Below are 19,616 nucleotides of genomic sequence, written 5' to 3' on the forward strand. Positions count from 1 at the left end.
TCTACCTAATGGAAATTGTCTTCAGTGTTTTGTACATCAGTGTCAGACTAATTAATGACATTCTATTAAAAGATTGGTTTACCAAGAGTGACACAGAGTATATATATAGAGAAGAGTTCATCGACCTGAAGAGCCACAAATTCATCATGAGGCTGCAATCTGAAACATCAGTGTAGGGAGATGTAACAATGACAGAAATAGAGAACAGGAAGAGAATGAAAGAATGAGGAGAATAAAAGGGATTGTTGGTATAGAGCTGGAGAGAGGGAGAGAACCACTTCTTCTTTTATTCTATTTATTATCATTCGGGCTTTCCATTGGCCTGTTTTTATACTATGTGAATGAGACTGTTTGTTTTGAACTGAACGGTTCTTTCTACATTTCTGACTGAAAAGACTGTTGGCATTCCCACCTCTACATAATTCCTACAGCTGCAGGCAGGCAGTGCTACACTGTGTGTACAGTTTGTATCAGTCTCTTCTAGCTCCAGTCCTGGAGGGCCACATCACTGCTCTGAAACACCATATATGTCTCTTTCTCTTTGTTAAACTTTCAGTAAAAGGAAGTGAAACTGAGCATGCGCAGTGCTGAAGCACTTTAACACTACAGTGGAGAAGTGACGGTTTACGTAAATCACTTTTATGGAAGAGTCCTCGCCCAGGAAGATGTTTGGTCAGAGCTGTAACAACGGTCACTTTTCTGTAGAAGTTGACTGAGAGATTTCATGGAAACCCGAACGTTGTTTCTTTGATGGGGAGGAATTTCCTCTTTTATAACATATGTGACCATTATCAAATACAGCAACTGTAAAAGCATGGAGCAAGAGTGACCACCAGCCTGGCATTGATCGATTAAAGGGGAATTCTACCAGTTTCTCCAAAATTCTGCATAATTCACTCTAAATGGTCATTCTGAATGTTTTGATGCGAAATGGTTCAATGTAGAGAAACCCGGGGGGGGGGCTTGGGGGCGGGGTGCTTGATAGAAACCAGGGGTTCCAATGCTTATGACACATATAGGTTGCTTATTTAATATTCAAAATAACCACTGAATATGTGTCTTCTGGGTGTTTATATGTGGTGATTATAATGGTAAAACAGTGCTAAAATTGAAATTTTTTTTCTTTTTTGTCTTACTGTGTGCTACATGTACTGCCATGACTGACTGGATCTTGAAAAGTGTTTTGCTCTAAATCTATCATAAGACAATGTGTCAGACTGCAAGAAAGCATATTCATAATCATTCAACTCTTTAGATGTCTGGTTCCTATCACCACTATTATAATAAATTCTAGCTTGCTGCCTTTCTCTAATACAAAAAGAGTATTTCACATCAAAGCACTCTAAAGTGCTATATTTACATTTTAACCATCTAATTATGCACAATATAGGCATATAATGAAACATAGCACATTATTAAGGCTAATATATATATATATATATATATATATATATATATATATATATATATATATATATATATATTAATCTTGGCTTGGAGTGGGCTTCATCCATGCTGCTTGAGCAATATAGAACGTATCGAGCCAAATAGTGCTCAAACTGTCCACACAGTGCAGTCATATGTGAACACTATCATCCTAATATAATGGAAATCTCTGATATGCAACTAATGGTATCCACTTGTGATTCAGGTGACATAAACACTAACATTGCTCCATGTTCGCTGTTCATTTGCAAGTATCAGGTGACGGCTGTTTCAGAGACCTCAGTACAAACCATTAGCCTTGTCGACACTACTTGAATTTTGAAAAAACCCTTTGCCTTAGAATATATGCGTATACCATAGTTCACACCCTGGTCTCCAGTGAGTGGCTTCAGACACTTCTTTGAGTCACTGTAGGTTTTTCCTTTTGTACAGAACTCTAATCCTCATGACTGATTTTTAAATCCACACTGAGGTGTCAGACTGAAACACTACTTCATGTAGGTTGTTTTTAAAATGAACCTGAGAACAGCTTTTCTTCCTTAGGCCTAATGCATGCACATAGCTAATGAAGTTTTGTAAAAAAATGAAAAAACGATGTAAAGAGATTTGTAGATTTGTTACTGTGTGAACTTTTCTTTTGCATTTGATAATTTTAGAACTAAAAGTGATGCAGCCTTTTTAATAAATCTCAACACAGCAGTCTTCATGTTTTCTCCTTCACTGTTATTGATCGTCATAAGTAGTGGTCATACACATGTCTGTAGTTCCCTCAGCCTTTTCTTCAGCTCCAAAAAGCAGGTCCAAATCTATATGCTGCATCTATACGCATACATTCACTTAAGAGGAGTGAATTCAATGGTTAAGATAAACTCAATTGGGATGGTTAATTCTATAGAAAGCAAGAGTTTAAAACCTCTAAAAGCTACATCACAAAAAGCTGTTACATGGTTAAGAGTATGAGACATATGATACCTGAAATGATGTTTCATGATTGTTTTAAGATTATTATGTGTTGTAAGACAATGTACTAGGTTCTCCGGTGGTTTTGTATAGAATGTAAAATTTATATAAATAAATTGTATATTTGTGTAGACATCGTGCGTTGTGGCATATTCCAGACTTTATTCAAATTCAAATTTGACAATTCACATGCAAATTTGAAGATGTATTTGCAATTGCATTTCCTTGACGTAATGCTTTAGCCCGCCAAAATAAAAATGCAATTACAATCCTATTCACAATTGCATTTCACTCTCAGCAAGGCACTCTTGTCAGTCAAACACTGTGGGCGGGACATCAGAAGGGACTATTTGGTGCAAGGCGTGGTTTAAAAGGAAGTGATGAGTTTAAACTTTGGTTGTTCTGGAGCAGAGATAGATGCTTCTTTGATACAGTACAGAGCTAGCATTACTAACAACTGAGTGATATTTTAACTCTCACCAACCAGGCCAAGGAGAATTCAGTCCTAGGTGATGTTTGTGTGGAAGTGACTAGTGGTGACTAGGAAAGCTCATGGCTGCGCAATAGGAATATCAAAGTTAGTGAGACTGTTGTCACTAATTGGTGTTCTGACAAATTCTGCTACTGTAAATGTCCTACTGTGGACAAAGCTTATGGCAGCTTCTTTTTTGATTTTCCTGTTCCACCTCAAATGCTGCAGCCTGAAGTGCCAGAATGTAAGTGTTGCACCATTTAAGGTGGAATACAAAATTTCAACAAGGAGCTGGCAAATAATTTGCTGACTCCAGCTTTGCGTACTGTAGCAATATTTATAGGTAGCTCCCTGCATAAAACTCAAGGCAGAGAATCTTAGGACTGTCGGAGTATGTGGATGGCCAATGATAGATATTCCTATTTAGGAGGTGGAGGAAGGCGTGGGTTAGTGCAGTGTTTCCCAACCCTGCTTACTTAACAATGGAAACTTAACAACAGATGATTTTGGAAAACTGGGCCGCCCAGCTTAATAACAACCCCTGACTATTTGTAATAAGTATGCTAAAGCAGTGAAAGCACTAAACTCACGGCAGTGTTTCTCAGACAGTCCTGTGAGCCACCCTAATAATATAATATAATATAATATAATAAACAGCCCCTGCGATGGACTGGCGACCTGCCCAGGGTGTATCCTGCCTTCCGCCCAGTGACAGCTGGGATAGGCTCCAGCACCCCACCGTGACCCAGAAGGATAAGCGGTTTAGTTGATGGATGGATGGATAATAAACAGCTTTCTTAGTTGATTAAGAATCACATCCACATAAAAATCACTTGGGCAGAATTCTCTTCGCACGGTTATTGAGTGTTAAAATGTCACTAGCAGTTGCTGCCACTGCCAGCTCTGTGTTGTATACCTTATATATATTATATACCATATAGGAAAGTCTGTTCACTCGGCAGCCATCTTTGCAACGCTTATTTCCAGCCATACAAGACCAGATTCCTCTCTGTCTTTAAATAGGGAGAGAGACCAAAATCCTCAAAACTGAAGGTCAAATTAATATTAAAAATATTTGAACATATTGGTAAAATCTGACAAAAACTCCAAAAGTCTGTACCATTTGGCTCGGTGATACACAAAAAAATGTGTGTTGTTCTGGCTACTGTTCTTATATGGCTGTTCACAACAATGCTCGCGGCATAACCAGCTAGCTGATTGACACTTTTTCCTGAAGGTGGGAATTTCTCTGCAAACAAATGCCGTGTTGAGTGTTTTGAGCTTTCCCGTTCATATTTTATCCAGTGACTAGTCTCTTCATTTATAACGTCACTGATTACATTTACATTTACATTTACATTTACATCATTTAGCAGACTAAATGATGCTTGATTAAACAAGCATCTATCTCTGCTCCACAACCACCAGAGTTTAGACTCGTCACTTCCTCTTAAAACATGCCACTGCACTAAAAATTCCCTCCTGATGTTCCACTCACAGCGTTTGATGGACAGAAAACCTCTCTCTCAACACAGTTGCTTTTAGCAGTCTTCATGTTTTTTGCTTAATGGTTTTTGACCATTGTGCACAGAAATACAGATACACATTTTACATCTGAACTTGAATGTCTTTAATAATGCAGCCTCACAATTTTCAAATTTCAAAGTCCAGAATGTGCTGCAATAATCCTGAACCCTGGTTCCCATTACCACTACTGCAGGTAGCGCATACACAGGTAATGTATATAATTTTGTACGTAGCAAGCAAGCAAGCAAAGTTTATTTATATAACAGGAATATTATGTTTTAAATTGCTATTAAGTAGTTGCTATTTTGTGATGTGGACAGAACATATGTGTGTGTGTGTGTGTATGTGTATTTAGTTATATATACACATACACACATAAACCATTTCTACAAAAGAAGAAGAAATCACTGAAGGGTAACCAGACTTTTCAAATTATGCAAAAATTTTAAAATGTAATTCTTTTCATGTGAGTGTTTGTCCATATGCTTGAAGTGTGACCCTTGTTGATTCAGTCTGTAACTAGTTGCGGGTGTGTGTGGGTGTGAGTGGGTGTAAATGTCAAAGCATTTCCTGTGCATGTCAGGCTGTCTGACATGAGGAAGCACATGGTCGACCAAGCCTCCATTTGCTTGCCACTCAGTGTACATACGAAAATATATATATATATATATAGAGAGAGAGAGAGAGAGAGAAAGAGAGAGAGAGAGAGAGAGAGAGAGAGAGAGAGAGAGAGAGAAAGAGATGTGGAACTGCAACTTTTGTATTTCAGAATGTACTTCACTTGAGCTACTTAATAGATTAGCCCTTAAGATGTCACTGGGCATTCCCCTGAGGGGAAATGACAAGGCAAAGTGAATAAGGGCTTGTTAATATCAGTATTATAACAGGTGGTTAGCCTTTTTCCCCAGCTACTGGGGTATTTCAGTGAAAACTAAATTATATATTGTATACCTAACTGGGTTGCAGAGTTTTGACTAAACTATGAAGTTTGAGTTGAGTCAACCCTATTGTTCTCAATTTGAGTCAACTCATGAAGAGCTGTGTTATAAGTTAACTCATAATTTTACATTCAGTGGACTTTTTAATTTTTTATAGTGTTTGTCAGCACTTATTTCACTGCATCACGCATATCCTTAAGACTCTTAAACTAGCTACATATATTCTTTACAAATTTATAAATCATTGATGCCTATTCATGACCAGCACAGCTTGGCTATTGTCATCGCCACCAAGTTAAAGATGCTTTCATGTGATCAGGATTGTTGACACATTTATTTGTGTTTCTTGTGTGGTCAGTCATGTGAACATTATGACTCATGTTATTGCCTTAAATTTTAGTGCTAGGAAAAAAGATGTCATGAAGCAAAGATGGTGTCATCCATGTCATGTACATTTCCTTTTTTTGTGTTTGTGGTTGTTTTTCTGTAGCTGATCTTTAAGTATAGAGTTTAATGACCTGGGAGTTGCATTGTATGCAAGCAACAACAGAAAAGGAAACAACAAAACATATATCAGCAGACATGCAGTTTCCTGTAGTAGTGCAGCTGATGAAAACTGGTCCTCATTTGTGACTTACTTTCATACTAGATCTTTAAACCCCAATATCCTTTCTAAATAAGTGGACTTTTGATTATGTAACCATAAGCTAGTGGTATCACTGAAATTAAGTTTTAATATTCACATGTTCTAATGTGACTGCAGTTTCAGAGAACAACTTCCTCAATGTGCTCTGTTTCAGCCTTCCGTGTGGCAAGTGTGTAGGGGGTTGAGAAGCTCTGGAGTTTTCACCATTATTTATGTTGTTTTATTTTTCCAAAAAGTGATGAATCAATATATGGGCGTTCTAATAACCTGTGTAGTGGCTTGTTTTCATCAAGGTATGTCCATTTTTTGTACATTTGTTACCATCTTTGACATGAAATCACTTTTGCTTTTCAGTGCCTAACTTACTAATACTCTTCTACATTAATATAATCTGGCAGGATGCTGAGTTCTCATTGGCTATAAATCAAATAACTTGGGGAGATAAACATAATTAAACACTGTGTTGTGAAAGATGTAGTTTGGTATATCAGCAGTGTTGGTGGTTAGCAGCTGTTAGAGACTTTTTATATAGGAAGTACATGTTTTCCTTTGTCTAGAATGCATGACTATACACCATTTGGTAACACATTACATTAAGGGTACATCATAAGCCAGTAATTTAGGCATTCACTAATGAAGAACTAATCAGAAAGTAATGAGTCATCAATCAAGAACAAATTAATAAGTCATACATTAACAATCATTACTTCGCATTAAGTAATGCACATATTAATGAATGAAGATGAAGGTAATAAAGGTTTTCTTTAACATCTGAATTCATGAGGAATTTGTGTGTTAATTAATTAATTAATTAACACATGTTGTCACAAGATCCCCCTCAGACACAGTGCTCTGGAATATTGTATCTATCAAAGTCAACTGTAGCTCCATACTCTCATCTTGTTGTTCTGCTTCATCATGCTGTGTAAGCAACCCTTGTATTTGCCTGTTTCTATCTGTCAGGTCTTGAGTTTATTGTTTTTGATTTTTTTATGTTACCTTGTCTTTTTCTACCTGCCTAGTTAGTGTCTGTTTATTTAACAAAATTGAAACAAATGAATCTTAAGTAATATGACATGTTTTATTCATGGTTCCTATGTTGATATACAGAGCCTATGGTTAATCCTACAGTGACCACAGAACTCAGAAATTAGTTAATAATTAATAGGGAAGATGCAGTGCCTTTCTCCTAGGGTCATAAGAATCCTTAATTCTATGCACATTTTTGTGCTTTACCCTCATCTAGTACACCTGATTGAGCTCAAATGCTAATTTGCTCCAAGCTCCTGTTGTGCTGATTGAGGTGTGCCAGAGTGTGGAAAATACAATACTATAATATTATGTCTGTGGTCTAAATTGCATATATAATCGAGTATGCATATGCATAACTCCCCTGTAGAAGAAAGGAAAATGCTTTCATTTTGGACTTTTTTTATTTTAATGGTTTTCATTTGCTTCTCTTAAATGGTTTTCATAGAGATATTTACTCAAGACTATGGCCACTTGACATATACACTATATTGCCAAAAATATTCGCTCGTCTGCCTTCACACGCATATGAACTTGAGTGATATCCCATTCTTAATCCATAGGGTTTAATATGATGTCGGCCCACCCTTTGCAGCTATAACAGCTTCAACTCTTCTGGGAAGGCTTTCCACAAGGTTTAGGAGTGTGTTTATGGGAATTTTTGACCATTCTTCCAGAAGCGCATTTGTGAGGTCAGACACTGATGTTGGACGAGAAGGCCTGGCTCGCAGTCTCCGCTCTGATTCATCCCAAAGGTGTTCTATTGGGTTGAGGTCAGGACTCTGTGCAGGCCAGTCAAGTTCTTCCACACCAAACTCACTCATCCATGTCTTTATGGACCTTGCTTTGTGCACTGGTGCGCAGTCATGTTGGAACAGGAAGGGGCCATCCCCAAACTGTTCCCACAAAGTTGAGAGCATGAAATTGTCCAAAATCTCTTGGTCTGCTGAAGCATTAAGAGTTCCTTTCACTGTAACTAAGGGTCCGAGCCCAACTCCTGAAAAACAACCCCACACCATAATCCCCCCTCCACCAAACTTTACACCTGGCACAATGCAGTCAGACAAGTACCGTTCTCCTGGCAACCACCAAACCCAGACTCATCCATAGGATTGCCAGATGGAGAAGCGTGATTTGTCACTCCAGAAAACACATCTCCACTGCTCTAGAGTCCAGTGGCGGCGCTTTACACCATTGCATTCGACACTTTGCACTGTGTTTGGTGATGTAAGGCTTGGATGCAGCTGCCCGGCCATGGAAATCCATTCCATGAAGCTCTCTATGCTGTTCTTGAGCTAATCTGAAGGCCACATGAAGTTTGGAGGTCTGTAGCAATTGACTCTGCAGAAAGTTGGCGACCTCTGCGCACTATGCGCCTCATCATCTGCTGACCATGCTCTGTCATTTTACGTGTCCTACCACTTTGTGGCTGAGTTGCTGTCGTTCCCAATGGCTTCCACTTTGTTATAATACCACTGACAGTTGACTGTGGACTATTTAATAGTGAAGAAATTTCACGACTGGACTTGTTGCACAGGTGGAGTCCTTTCATGGTGGAATTCGCTGGAATTCACTGAGCTCCTGAGAGCGACCCATTCTTTCACAAATGTTTGTAGAAGCAGTCGGCATGTCTAGGTGCTTGGTTTTATACACCTGTGGCCATGGAAATGATTGGAACACCTGAATTCAATGATTTGGATGGGTGACTGAATACTTTTGGCAATATAGTGTAGCAATTATTGCAAATAATGCCACCCACTGGCAAAGAAAAATAGCTATAATTTCCAGCTATGGAAACATTTGAAGAGTTTCATTCCAAACTGCTGTGTTTCCATTACAAAAAAAAAATAGATATAAGCAAATTTTTTAAAGAATAACAGATGTATAATGGGAAACACATTTTTATCTTGTGGTATATATTTTTCATAATAATGGTGGCATATATTAAGATAATTTACAGTTTTGATTTAAGCCTTTTTTCACTAAATAAACTAAATACAACAGTTTATGTTTATGTTGTAACAGTATGACATTGCAGTGTGACATAGGTAATCATAAAGTGCATGAATAGGATAAAACTAATCAGAGCTTCTAGCAGTTTACCAATGTGTACTAACATTCTTTTTGCAGGCTTAACTAACACATAAATTCCTGATACATTCAGATGCTGAAGAAAGCCTTTATTACCTTCATCCTCATTCATTAGTACATGTGTTAGTAATTTAATCTTATGGTTGTTAAGATATAACTTATTCATCTGTTCCTGATTAATGACTTATTATCTTTTCATTAATTATCAATTAGTAAATGTCTTAATTACTGGCAGATCATGTACCCTTGTAAAGTGACCATTTTACACTCATATTGTTGGGGTGGTATGTTTTGTGTTGGAATTATTTGGTCTGTGATTCTCATGTTAATGTTTCATAAAATGAGCACATGCTGAGTGACACCATATTGTTTTTCAGTGATGGGCGAAAATCAAGTTACTGGTTACATCGGGCAGTCTGCGACCTTGAAATCAGGGTTGAATGTGTCATGGGAACTCTCAAGAATACGGTGGTCCATCTACACCAACACAACATATATTGTAATTTATGAAAAGGGGAGAACCAAAATCAGGTTCTGGAGATATGAGGGCCGTCTTTTCCTCAACGAGTCTACAGGAGATTTGGAGATCAAAAATTTAACAGCGGATGACAGCATGAAATACACTGTGCTGCTGTATAGTGGTTCAAAGCAGCATCAAAATCACATTTTTCTCACAGTTCAGGGTAAGAGAGAAAGGCCAAAAACCTTGTAAAGCATTTTTTTTGTCATCATCTGGCTTGTGATCCATCCAAGTGATGAATAAAGTTCACAAATTGCTTTCACTGTAGCTTATGTCAGTACACTGTTGAATTTTCTCTCCAACACATAGCTTTAAAAAACACAATACCTATTTTTTCCCCCAGAACAACTCAGAAAACCAAAAATAACAGTGCTGCATAGTTCTCTGGTTCAAGATCACTGTATAATTGCACTTAAGTGCTCTTCATCAGAAGATAACGTCACTCTCTCCTGGACACCTAAGGATGAATCCAGTGTGCCTTTTTGGAAAGGAAATACGAGTCATAATTCCAGAGAGTCAGAGCTGTGGACGTCCTTCAAACCCAACAGAAATGTAACCTTCACCTGCACGGCCACTAAGGGCAGTCGCACAGGGTCAGATCATGCTGTTGTACAATGTCCAGGTATGTGTCTGGTTTATCAGACTTGTGTAGAACTAACACAAATGAGATATTAAATATTTTTTAATCATAGCAGAACATAAGGTTCCTTTTTCACATAAATGATTAAAGTTTGATGAGAATCTCTTATATCTAGGATTTTTTAAATGTTCCATCAGTAGGGTGACCATACATCCTCTTCCAGGACGTCTTCTTTTCGAGACCTAAAAACCTAAAAAGCATCTGGATTTCTAAATGTCCTAAAATATCTGGGATTTGGCTTTGCTTTCATTTTGGCATGTGCTTTCTACAGTCTGCCCCATGCAGCTCTCCTGCCCTCAGTGTCCTCTTTTTTGAAAACCAAAATACAGGTCATATTATTCATGGTCATCAGTGATAGAAACATTGTGAGGTTTACCACATAAAAAAGCAATATTGTAGCTTCACTTTGATCCATCAAAGTTATAAAGTTAGATATAGCCTGCAAATTGTCCAAGATAGCAAAATTATGTATTTGTGTGTTTGTTTCTTTGTTCATTTGTTTGCTGTCTACCTTTAGGTTTGGTAAAAAGTGTAATTAGGCTAAAGCTAGTTATTACCTTTGTACTCTTTTCATCTGGCCCTATATAAGCTGAGCAAAGTATATGAGTAAGTTATACAATTTTCTTTTCATTGGCTTCACATTGGATTGGAAATAACATAAATTCATCTGTGTGTTTAGAAGTAGTAAGTGTTTTGGGAGGGAATGCATGCTTTATAGTGAAGGGTGCTGCTGTGTTAGTAGCATTTATGTGAAACCAGTCTGGAACCCAGTCCGGAACCCAGTCCAGGGTGATGACTGTACGGCTATCAGGAATAGGCCATAGTCTGGTGTAATGATATTGTAGGACTTTGGCGCATTTGTTAATTGATTCTACTATGTTGGGCTACCCACTTTTTCACAGGCTTACCCAAACATTTATGTTTGCCTACCCTACTAATGTGCGTATACAATTTTTAGATATATGAATACTTGTGTATGCATGCACATGCACACTTTCACCCTGGAATGCACACAAAGTTTTATAAAAGAGGCCCAACGACTCTGTCTGGGTCACTCAAAGGCCATCAGTTTTATTTCATTTTTCATTTTTTTGCCATTTCATGTCAGTGTTGCTGTAGCAGTGTGTTACACCACACATACCACTTTGTATTCAAGCCAAAATATTCCGTTTTAGTCATTACAAAAGAAGACCAATTTTTTTTTTTTTATTTGACTAAACTGAAAAAATGAAATAAATGTAAATGTATCTTTTAAATGAAGATTAAACATTAAACATAGAGTAAAAGGACTGATTAACTGAAATGAGCTCTGAGATATTTTCATTTCCATGAAGATGATCTCATTTCTTACTTTGCATCTGTAAGTAAGTAAGTAAGTAAGTAAAGTTTATTTATATAGCGCTTTTTACAACAGGTGTTGTCACAAAGCAGCTTTACAAGGAAATGAGCATTACAAAAAGAAATCCGGGTCCGAGCCCCCATGCGCAAGCCAGTGGCGACAGTGGCAAGGAAAAACTCCCTAAGATAAACAGGAAGAAACCTTGAGAGGAACCAGGACTCAAAAGGGGAACAGATCCTCCTCTGGTCCACACCGGATAGTAAACATTGTTAGTATAAAGTATTATAGTACAAAAACAGGGTAAAGGTGAAGGAAACAATTAATTTGAATAGTTTAGTTCATGCTGCAGCAGCAGCAGCATCAGCAGCATCAGTGGGGTCAGGTTGTGGGGGTGGGGTTTGCACGGTGAGCAGTGGCACCCGATCAAGGCAGCAGAGGCAGCAGCATCAGCATCAGGATGGGCAGCTGTTCAACTCGGCAAAGGAAAGAGAGGAAAAAACACACAGTCAGTTCTACAATGGGAGATTGATTAATTTGAATTAGTTTGAATGATTGGTTCAAGTGAATAATTTTGATTAGTTCATGTAGCAACAGCAGTAGTATCAGTGGGGTCAGGTTGTGAAGGTGAGGTTTGCACGGCGTTGTACAGCAGGAGGCTCAATGTTGGTAAGCCGGTCCAGAGGGCTGGCGAGCAGTGGCACCCGATCAAGGCAGAAAAGGCAGCAGCATCAGACGCACAGGATGGGCAGCTGTTCAACTTGGCGAAGAAAAGAAAGGAAAACACACAGAGAGGAAAACACACAGAGTCAGTTCTGTAATAGGTGACCGATCACAAATTACAGTGTTAGCAGAGACTCTTGCAGGTATAGAACTGACAGGGAAAACTAATTACCAAAGGCTTGACTATACAAGTAAGTTTTTAGCTTAGACTTAAACACTGGCTGTGTCTGAGTCCCGAACATTAACAGGAAGACTATTCCAAAGCCGGGGGGCTTTGTATGAGAAAGCTCTCCCCCCTGATGTAAATTTATTAATTCTAGGTACTAATAGTAAGCCAGCACCTTGTGATCTAAGTAGGCAGGATGGTTCATAGTGAGAGAGAAGTTCACTCAGGTACTGAGGGGCGAGTCCGTTTAGAGCTTTATAAGTCAGTAAGAGAATTTTATAATCAATCCGAAATTTAACTGGCAACCAGTGTAAGGCTGATAAAACTGGACTAATATGGTCGAACTTTCTGGTTCTTGTAAGGACTCTGGCTGCAGCGTTCTGGACCAACTGAAGCTTGTTAATGCTTTTGCTGGGACATCCAGCCAGCAGGGCATTACAGTAATCTAGCCTTGAAGTAATAAATGCATGAACTAACTTTTCTGCATCCTGTAGAGATAATGCACTTCTCAATTTAGCAATATTGCGGAGATGCAGGAAGGCTGTTCTAGTAATATTAGTTATATGTGTGTCGAAGGACAGATCAGGGTCTATAATGACACCAAGGTTTTTTACAGATGAGCTTGATGCAACTGAGAAATTGTTAAGTTTAAGTGTTAAATTAGACAGTTTGTTTCTAGCTGCTTTTGGACCAATAAGCAGAACCTCTGTGTTATCTGAGTTTAGAAGGAGAAAGTTACTCGACATCCAGTCCTTTATGTCTTTTATACAGTCTTCAATCTTGCTAAGTTTAATTCTATCATCTGGGTGACTTGCTAAATATAACTGAGTGTCATCGGCATAGCAGTGGAAGTTTATGCCGTGTTTACTGATAATGGTGCCCAGTGGTAGCATATATAATGTGAATAATACTGGTCCTAAAACAGAGCCTTGTGGAACACCATATTTTACTTTTGTGAGAACAGATGATTCACCGTTTATATTAACAAACTGATACCAATCAGTGAGGTAGGACCGGAACCAGGAAAGAGCTATTCCTGTTACCCCTACAAGGTTTTCTAGTCTGTCAAGTAAGATAGCGTGGTCTATTGTGTCAAATGCTGCACTAAGATCGAGGAGGACTAACAAGGACACATGATCTTGGTCAGAAAATAATAATAGATTTTTACTAGTGCTGTTTCTGTACTATGATGTGGCCTAAAACCAGATTGATGATTCCTATGCAAATAGGAGCTTAATTGTTTTGCTACAACTTTTTCCAAGATCTTCGATATAAAGGGGAGATTCGAGATGGGTCTATAATTTGAAAGTTCGCATGGATCGAGGTTCGCTTTCTTAATCAGCGGTCTAATTACTGCTAGTTTAAGAGATTTTGGGATGTACCCAAGGCTAAGAGAAGAGTTTATTATTGACAGAATAGGCTTGGTTATTTCTGGCAGAATTTCCTTGAGTAAACCTGTAGGAATCGGATCTAGCATACAGGTAGATGATTTTGCGGAAGAGACTATTTTAAATAGTTCATTTTCTTGGAGTAAGGTAAACGATTCCAGCCTCTCTGCAGGAATTATAATATTTTCAAGGTTGAGGCTGGCATTATGGGGAAGCAGGTTTCTAGAGTTTAATTGCGTATTCTGAATTTTCTGCCTAATTTTTTCAATTTTATCACTAAAGAAATTCATAAAATCATTGCTGTTATAGGCTGATGGCATCTGGGGTTCACTAACTGTTTTGTTCTCTGTTAGTTTAGAGATTGTGCTGAAAAGTAATCTAGGATTATTCTTATTGTTTTCTATGAGAGAGGAGAGATAAGCTGAGCGTGCTGTAGCAAGTGCTCGTCTATAGTCTATAAGGCTCTCCTTCCAGGCGGACTGGAACACTTCTAGCTTAGTCAGGCGCCATTTTCGCTCAAGTTGTCTGGCGTTCTGTTTTAAAGCCCGAGTGTGGTCATTATACCAAGGGGCGAGTTTTTTCTGCCTTACTATTTTACTTTTTAATGGGGCCACACTATCTAGAGTAGATCAAAAACTATCCTCTAAGAGCTTGGTCATAGCATCTAGCTCAGTAGGATTAGATGGACAGCTGAGAGCGGCTGATAATTTAGGAAGGTTTCTAATAAAGCCACCAGCTGTGGAGGGAGTTATTGTCCGCTTGACACAATAACATGGTGATGAACGCACATTACCACTAAAGTGAATTTCGTAAGAGATTAAGTAATGGTCAGAGACTGCTGTGCTCTGTGCCATCTGTGCCTCTCTATAATTAAATCACTGACTTGCTCCTTTGTCTTCATGTTGGTTTGCTCTGTTTTCATTCTCTACCATGTTGTTAGACCTCACAAAGAGCTAATATGTTTATTCTCATAAAGTAATTAAAATAATTAAAAACAGGTGGTCTATTAATTTCTGACCCAGGTGCTAACCATCAACAAGTTATTATTATTCAAATGACTTGCAATAAGAAACCTACTGTTTATTTTAACTCTATAGTCTGAGACAGTGAACTATGAAAATAATTTTGATGGCTGAATACTTTTTCAATGTACTGTATCAAAGCTTAAGGGGAGAATTGTTGTATTCACATATTTTTAAATAGTGAAATCTATAAATCTATTATTCTGTACTATGCTGTCATGGGAGCCGGTCTTGAAAAAGTAAAAATTACTCAAAGTTGTCTTTTTTGTAACCTTAAAAAAATTCATAATGAGAGCTTTAGTATATTATACAGTCATAAAAGTTTGAACAACCCCAATGGACAAAAGTATAATGACAATGGTTTGACTAGAGTCTTAAAAATATTGAAAAAAAAAAATGTAATATGACCAGGGTGCCCAATTTTTGTATTTAATTATACAAACAAGCTAAAATCACAATTTACATATGTAAAATCACATTTCTCATGAAAGGAATTCTTTTAGATTTCTTATTACTTCCCCATTTGAGATACTGTATTTGTTTTTACTTTTTTTATTTTGAGGGCCTTAGTCCAGTACAAATGTACCTGATTCCACTCAGCAGACTTTTGTGGAAAGCTATTATAGAGAGTATGACAATGCTGAAACATCAGAAATTACACATCACTGTGTTAAAACTTGTCATGGTTCCTCTTTTCTAGATGTGAAGCCCAAGACAAACCCCTCTCCAGAGCGCTTAAGAAAACACTTTGGGATTATTGCATCTCTAGCTTGTCTAGTCACATTTTTTGCAGTATTGCTGTTAAAGGTAAGACAAATGCACCTTCAACACTTCCATTTTATGTATTTGTTCATCATCAAATTTTCTTTAGTCAGAATAACAACCATTTCTGTTTGATTTCTCCCTGGCAACTTTTAAGCAGCTGCTAATTATCTCAAGTTTATTTTCAAACCAAGCTAGCATATTTTGCATTATGATTTTATGGGACAAAATACAGTGCAAAAGTTGCAAAAGTTTAAACACCCCTAGTCAAATTACATGTTTTGTCGACTTCCTAAATAAAACTAAGTTAACACATCCTCTACAGGAAACACCCGTTGCATTTTTCTACTAATTTAAGTGCACAATTTCTATTTATTTGCTGAATTTAACGTATTGGGAAAAAAGCATAAAATATAAAACATGCTTTAACTTTTGCACAGGCCAAGTTTTGTTTTATTTGTATGTAAAATTCATTAATTGTGCATGAAAATGTGGAGAGGATGTGTTAACTTATTTTCATTTAGACAATCAGCAGAACATGGCGTTGACCAGGGGTTCTCAAACTTTTGCGTACAAGTGTAAATGACTATATATTTGTAGTTATTTTTCATGCACAAGGAAAGTACAATATTCCACTGGACGAAGCATCATTATTTTGAATATGAAATTCTTAAACTGTGCTGGTCCAGATGTCCATTCATCTGTCTCATAACGATATACATTACATATAGTTTCATAAGCCTTAAATGAATAATGAGTTTGCAGTTTAAAGGGTTAAAAGACAGAGTATAAAATACATTCATATATTTGTCGTAGAAATAACAATAAAATAAAAATAAAAAAAACAAAAACACTTTTGAAATGACCTGTAGAAGAAAAATTAAAAGCAATTTTTTAAAAACTGACAAAACTACCAGGAATGCCAGGAATTCCCATTATGCTTTGAAAATAACAGCTAATTACTGTAAAATCCAATATTTAACTTCCTTGAGAAGATGCTGGGCCTGTCTCTCCCAATATGCAACATTTTTACAGCTGCTGTATGTAAGGAATACAGTAGATTACTGCAGTATTTATGCAGTAAATTTACCTCAGTTCTTTACAGTGTAACTTTTTCCACCTCATAAATGGTGTCAAAATGCCTATATTTTACATTATTGCTAGGATGCTACTGTATAACAATTTGAAGGTTTATAACTAATAAGTGACTGGGTGGAATAATTTCCAATCATTGAACTTGAAATCTGCAATACTTAAGTATGTTACCAGGGACGCGGGAAGCACCCCCAGATTTCAAGATTGTGTAACTGCAACTGCCAAAACAATAAGAGAAAAATAATAAAAGAGAACTAAACTGTAAAATCAAAGACTATGTGTGCTTTTTGTAGGGTGGAGTATTTTTTTTGGTGTTGCTTATATATTGTGGTGTCCGCCATGGGCCATATTGCTGTGGGGATGTGGCCACAGAGTGTTAAAAGGACAGTGGAGCCTAGCTGGAGCATGGCAAAAGGGAGGTGTGTTTTCGCTTACTATGCTTCGATGGCAAGGGTGCCTGGGAGCCATACTCTGCACAGCTGCAAGTGGTTGCCAGGCATCACGGCTGGACAGCAGCCGTCACGGCAACACAGCTGTGTCTGCGCTGGAAGGGAAAGCATTACAGGTGCTTGTGTATAATGGCATTGGCCATGGCCCTTCAGTAACGCTTCGGGCAGATGCCGGCGGTGTGGTCAGTCAGATGGTGCTTCCGGAAAGGTGGAGGCTAAAGGGAGAACAGGCAAGCTTTCTGGTGGCAGAGCTGAGCACAATGGTTTGACAGGCATAGCCGGAATTTGAGAAGGCTGCAGAGGAAGAGTTGGTGCTGAAACATTTCTTGTTTCGATACTGCCAGAGGAGCTGAGACGGCACATGCAGCTTGTTGCAACGGTCAGCCTTCAAACTGACACTGCTGAGGCAAAGAGTCAGCGCAGTGGCAGCTGAGAGGAGTGCTGCTGCTGCTGTTGTCGCCCCCCAGAGGCACCAGACTTCACACTAAGCTGTGGAGAGTTGTTTGTGTTTGTGTCTTATTATGTGCTTAACTATTGTGTTGGAAGTGTTTACCATCTTCGCGTGGTGTTTGGCTGTTGAGTAGACTCTAGGTCTTCTGTGCTGATGCTACAATATGTTTAATTTCTGTAGTAGACGTGCACTGTTAAAGTTAACGCTGCATTTTGAAGTGAATTGCTTCCCTCGCCACCTGTTTAGCGCTTGGGATTTTAATATGTGTGGATGTATCTTGACTATAGGAGTGACACAAGCATGTTCAGGGCCTCACAATCTGATCGTTCGATGCTCAGCTCACTTGCATAAAGTTGGTCCTGCAAGAAACATCAGGGTAGGTGTGCATCAGTGATTGCTGTGTTGGTTGTAAGTGTACAGCTTTATTGTCATCTCTCAGCATGGTATAACATTTTGCGATATGTTCTGTTTCATGAACATTTATACAAACAAATCATATGGGTAAAAAATGGTTCGTATTTAGCATGTATTTAGCACTTATATGATGCTAAAAATCACAGTGCCCCAAAGCTCCTTCCCTCGTCCTTATCTTCCGTCATTTATAAAATTGCTGGAAAATCTCTCTCTCTTTGTAAAGAATCACAAATCACACATTTGTCATTTGTTGTTTTTCAAAAGATGTTGTTTTTCTACAATGTAATTTCCTCCTGAAGTGATAAACATCAGGGCCTGTTCTGTGTCAACATAGCAAGAAGGTTCAGCACAGTGAAGAATAGAATTAAGCCATGCTGAAATGTTGAACTGTTTATTCTCTTTCAGAATAATTCATTGGATGTAAATTTGAGTGAAAGAACCACACTGGAAAAAGAAAAGGACAGAAGTTGAAATGTTTTTACAGTTGGAGTTGATACAAAATATATCTTATATATATCTTTGCAGTGTTTCTACTGGAACTGAATTAAACCAGTTAAATTGCTTATTACCACCGGACATAGATAGAACTTTATATACAAACAGCCATTGTTTCATGTACAACTGCACTTTTGTAAGCAAAGTGGAAATCTTCTAGACTTCAAAGATGTACAGTGTCTCAATCAATGTTCCATTTTACTGATGCATGTTTGCTGTTCTGCACTATAAAAAAAAATATATTGTTTGCCACACAGTCTCATGTCTGTTTTTTTATATATTTGATTTGATGCATGTGTGTGTGTGTGTGTATCAGTTGATCTGTCTGTCTGTCTTATAGATAGATAATATATAGTGCAGTCTGGTTGGAAAATATCTTTGTGTCTTAAAACATAGAATTATACTGATTAAGTTTGTTTGCACTGATTCATCAGACTTTTCTAGCAAGTGTTAGAACTAACTGTTACAATCAAAACTAACTGTTACAATCAACCCCACCCATGGTGTAAATTGTAACATTGCACTTCCTGTCATTTTCAGTGGAATTGTACATGATCAAGAGGTGCTAGAAACAAAGTTCATGTGTTTGTAGCAGAGATGTATATGTTGCTTGTATAAAAATATGATCATTCCAAATTAAATATTTTATAAATTATTTAACAAAAAACAAAGTATTACGTTGTGCCCCATAGTCTAGATACATGCAGATTTCAGTACAGAGAAGATTCAATATTAAGGCTGTTTTCACACTTGTTTGTTTACTAAATCTTGTTTACTAAAGTCAGAACCAGAGTTTGTGTTTTTGTAACATTGTGTTGTTTTTTTTTTCATTTGGTTCAGTTGGTTTCACACTGCAAAGGCTAAAGTGCACCAAATTACACACGTACTTGTTTATTGGTCAGAGATTTTGCAGGGATACAAGTGCTCCATTACTCTCATATTTGCTACCATTTGAGCCAAAAACTCAACTTTACATGAGCTTTACATTTTATTTGCATCACAGTCAAAGCAACAGTAATAAACCTTATTTGACATCTACTTTTTTA

The 19,616-nt window shown here is 37.7% G+C and overlaps 1 protein-coding gene across 2 annotated transcripts; it reads left to right on the plus strand.

Annotated features, from left to right (window-relative positions):
* Positions 1-6,004: 6,004 nt before the first annotated feature.
* On the plus strand, positions 6,005-18,772 carry si:cabz01074946.1. Of its 2 annotated transcripts, XM_036564429.1 has the most exons (5): positions 6,006-6,282; positions 9,487-9,792; positions 9,973-10,251; positions 15,605-15,711; positions 18,481-18,772. In XM_036564429.1, exons 1-5 carry the CDS (start codon positions 6,228-6,230, stop codon positions 18,544-18,546), a joined length of 813 nt encoding a protein of 270 aa, XP_036420322.1. In that variant the 5' UTR covers positions 6,006-6,227; the 3' UTR covers positions 18,547-18,772. The 2 variants fall into 2 exon arrangements, with proteins under 2 accessions (XP_036420321.1, XP_036420322.1); XM_036564428.1 differs by lacking the exon at positions 18,481-18,772 and having other exon boundaries at positions 6,005-6,282; positions 15,605-15,973.
* The last annotated feature ends 844 nt before the right edge of the window (positions 18,773-19,616 follow it).

The sequence above is a fragment of the Colossoma macropomum genome, unplaced genomic scaffold, assembly GCF_904425465.1.
Source record: "Colossoma macropomum unplaced genomic scaffold, Colossoma_macropomum, whole genome shotgun sequence".
Lineage (NCBI taxonomy): Eukaryota > Metazoa > Chordata > Actinopteri > Characiformes > Serrasalmidae > Colossoma > Colossoma macropomum.

Coding starts and splice junctions, on each gene's coding strand:
- si:cabz01074946.1 (XM_036564428.1), top strand. CDS start 6,228: ATGAATCAATATATGGGCGTTCTAATAACCTGTGTAGTGGCTTGTTTT. Junction 6,283..9,486: donor AGTGGCTTGTTTTCATCAAG/GTATGTCCATTT, acceptor ATTGTTTTTCAG/TGATGGGCGAAAATCAAGTT. Junction 10,252..15,604: donor TGCTGTTGTACAATGTCCAG/GTATGTGTCTGG, acceptor CCTCTTTTCTAG/ATGTGAAGCCCAAGACAAAC.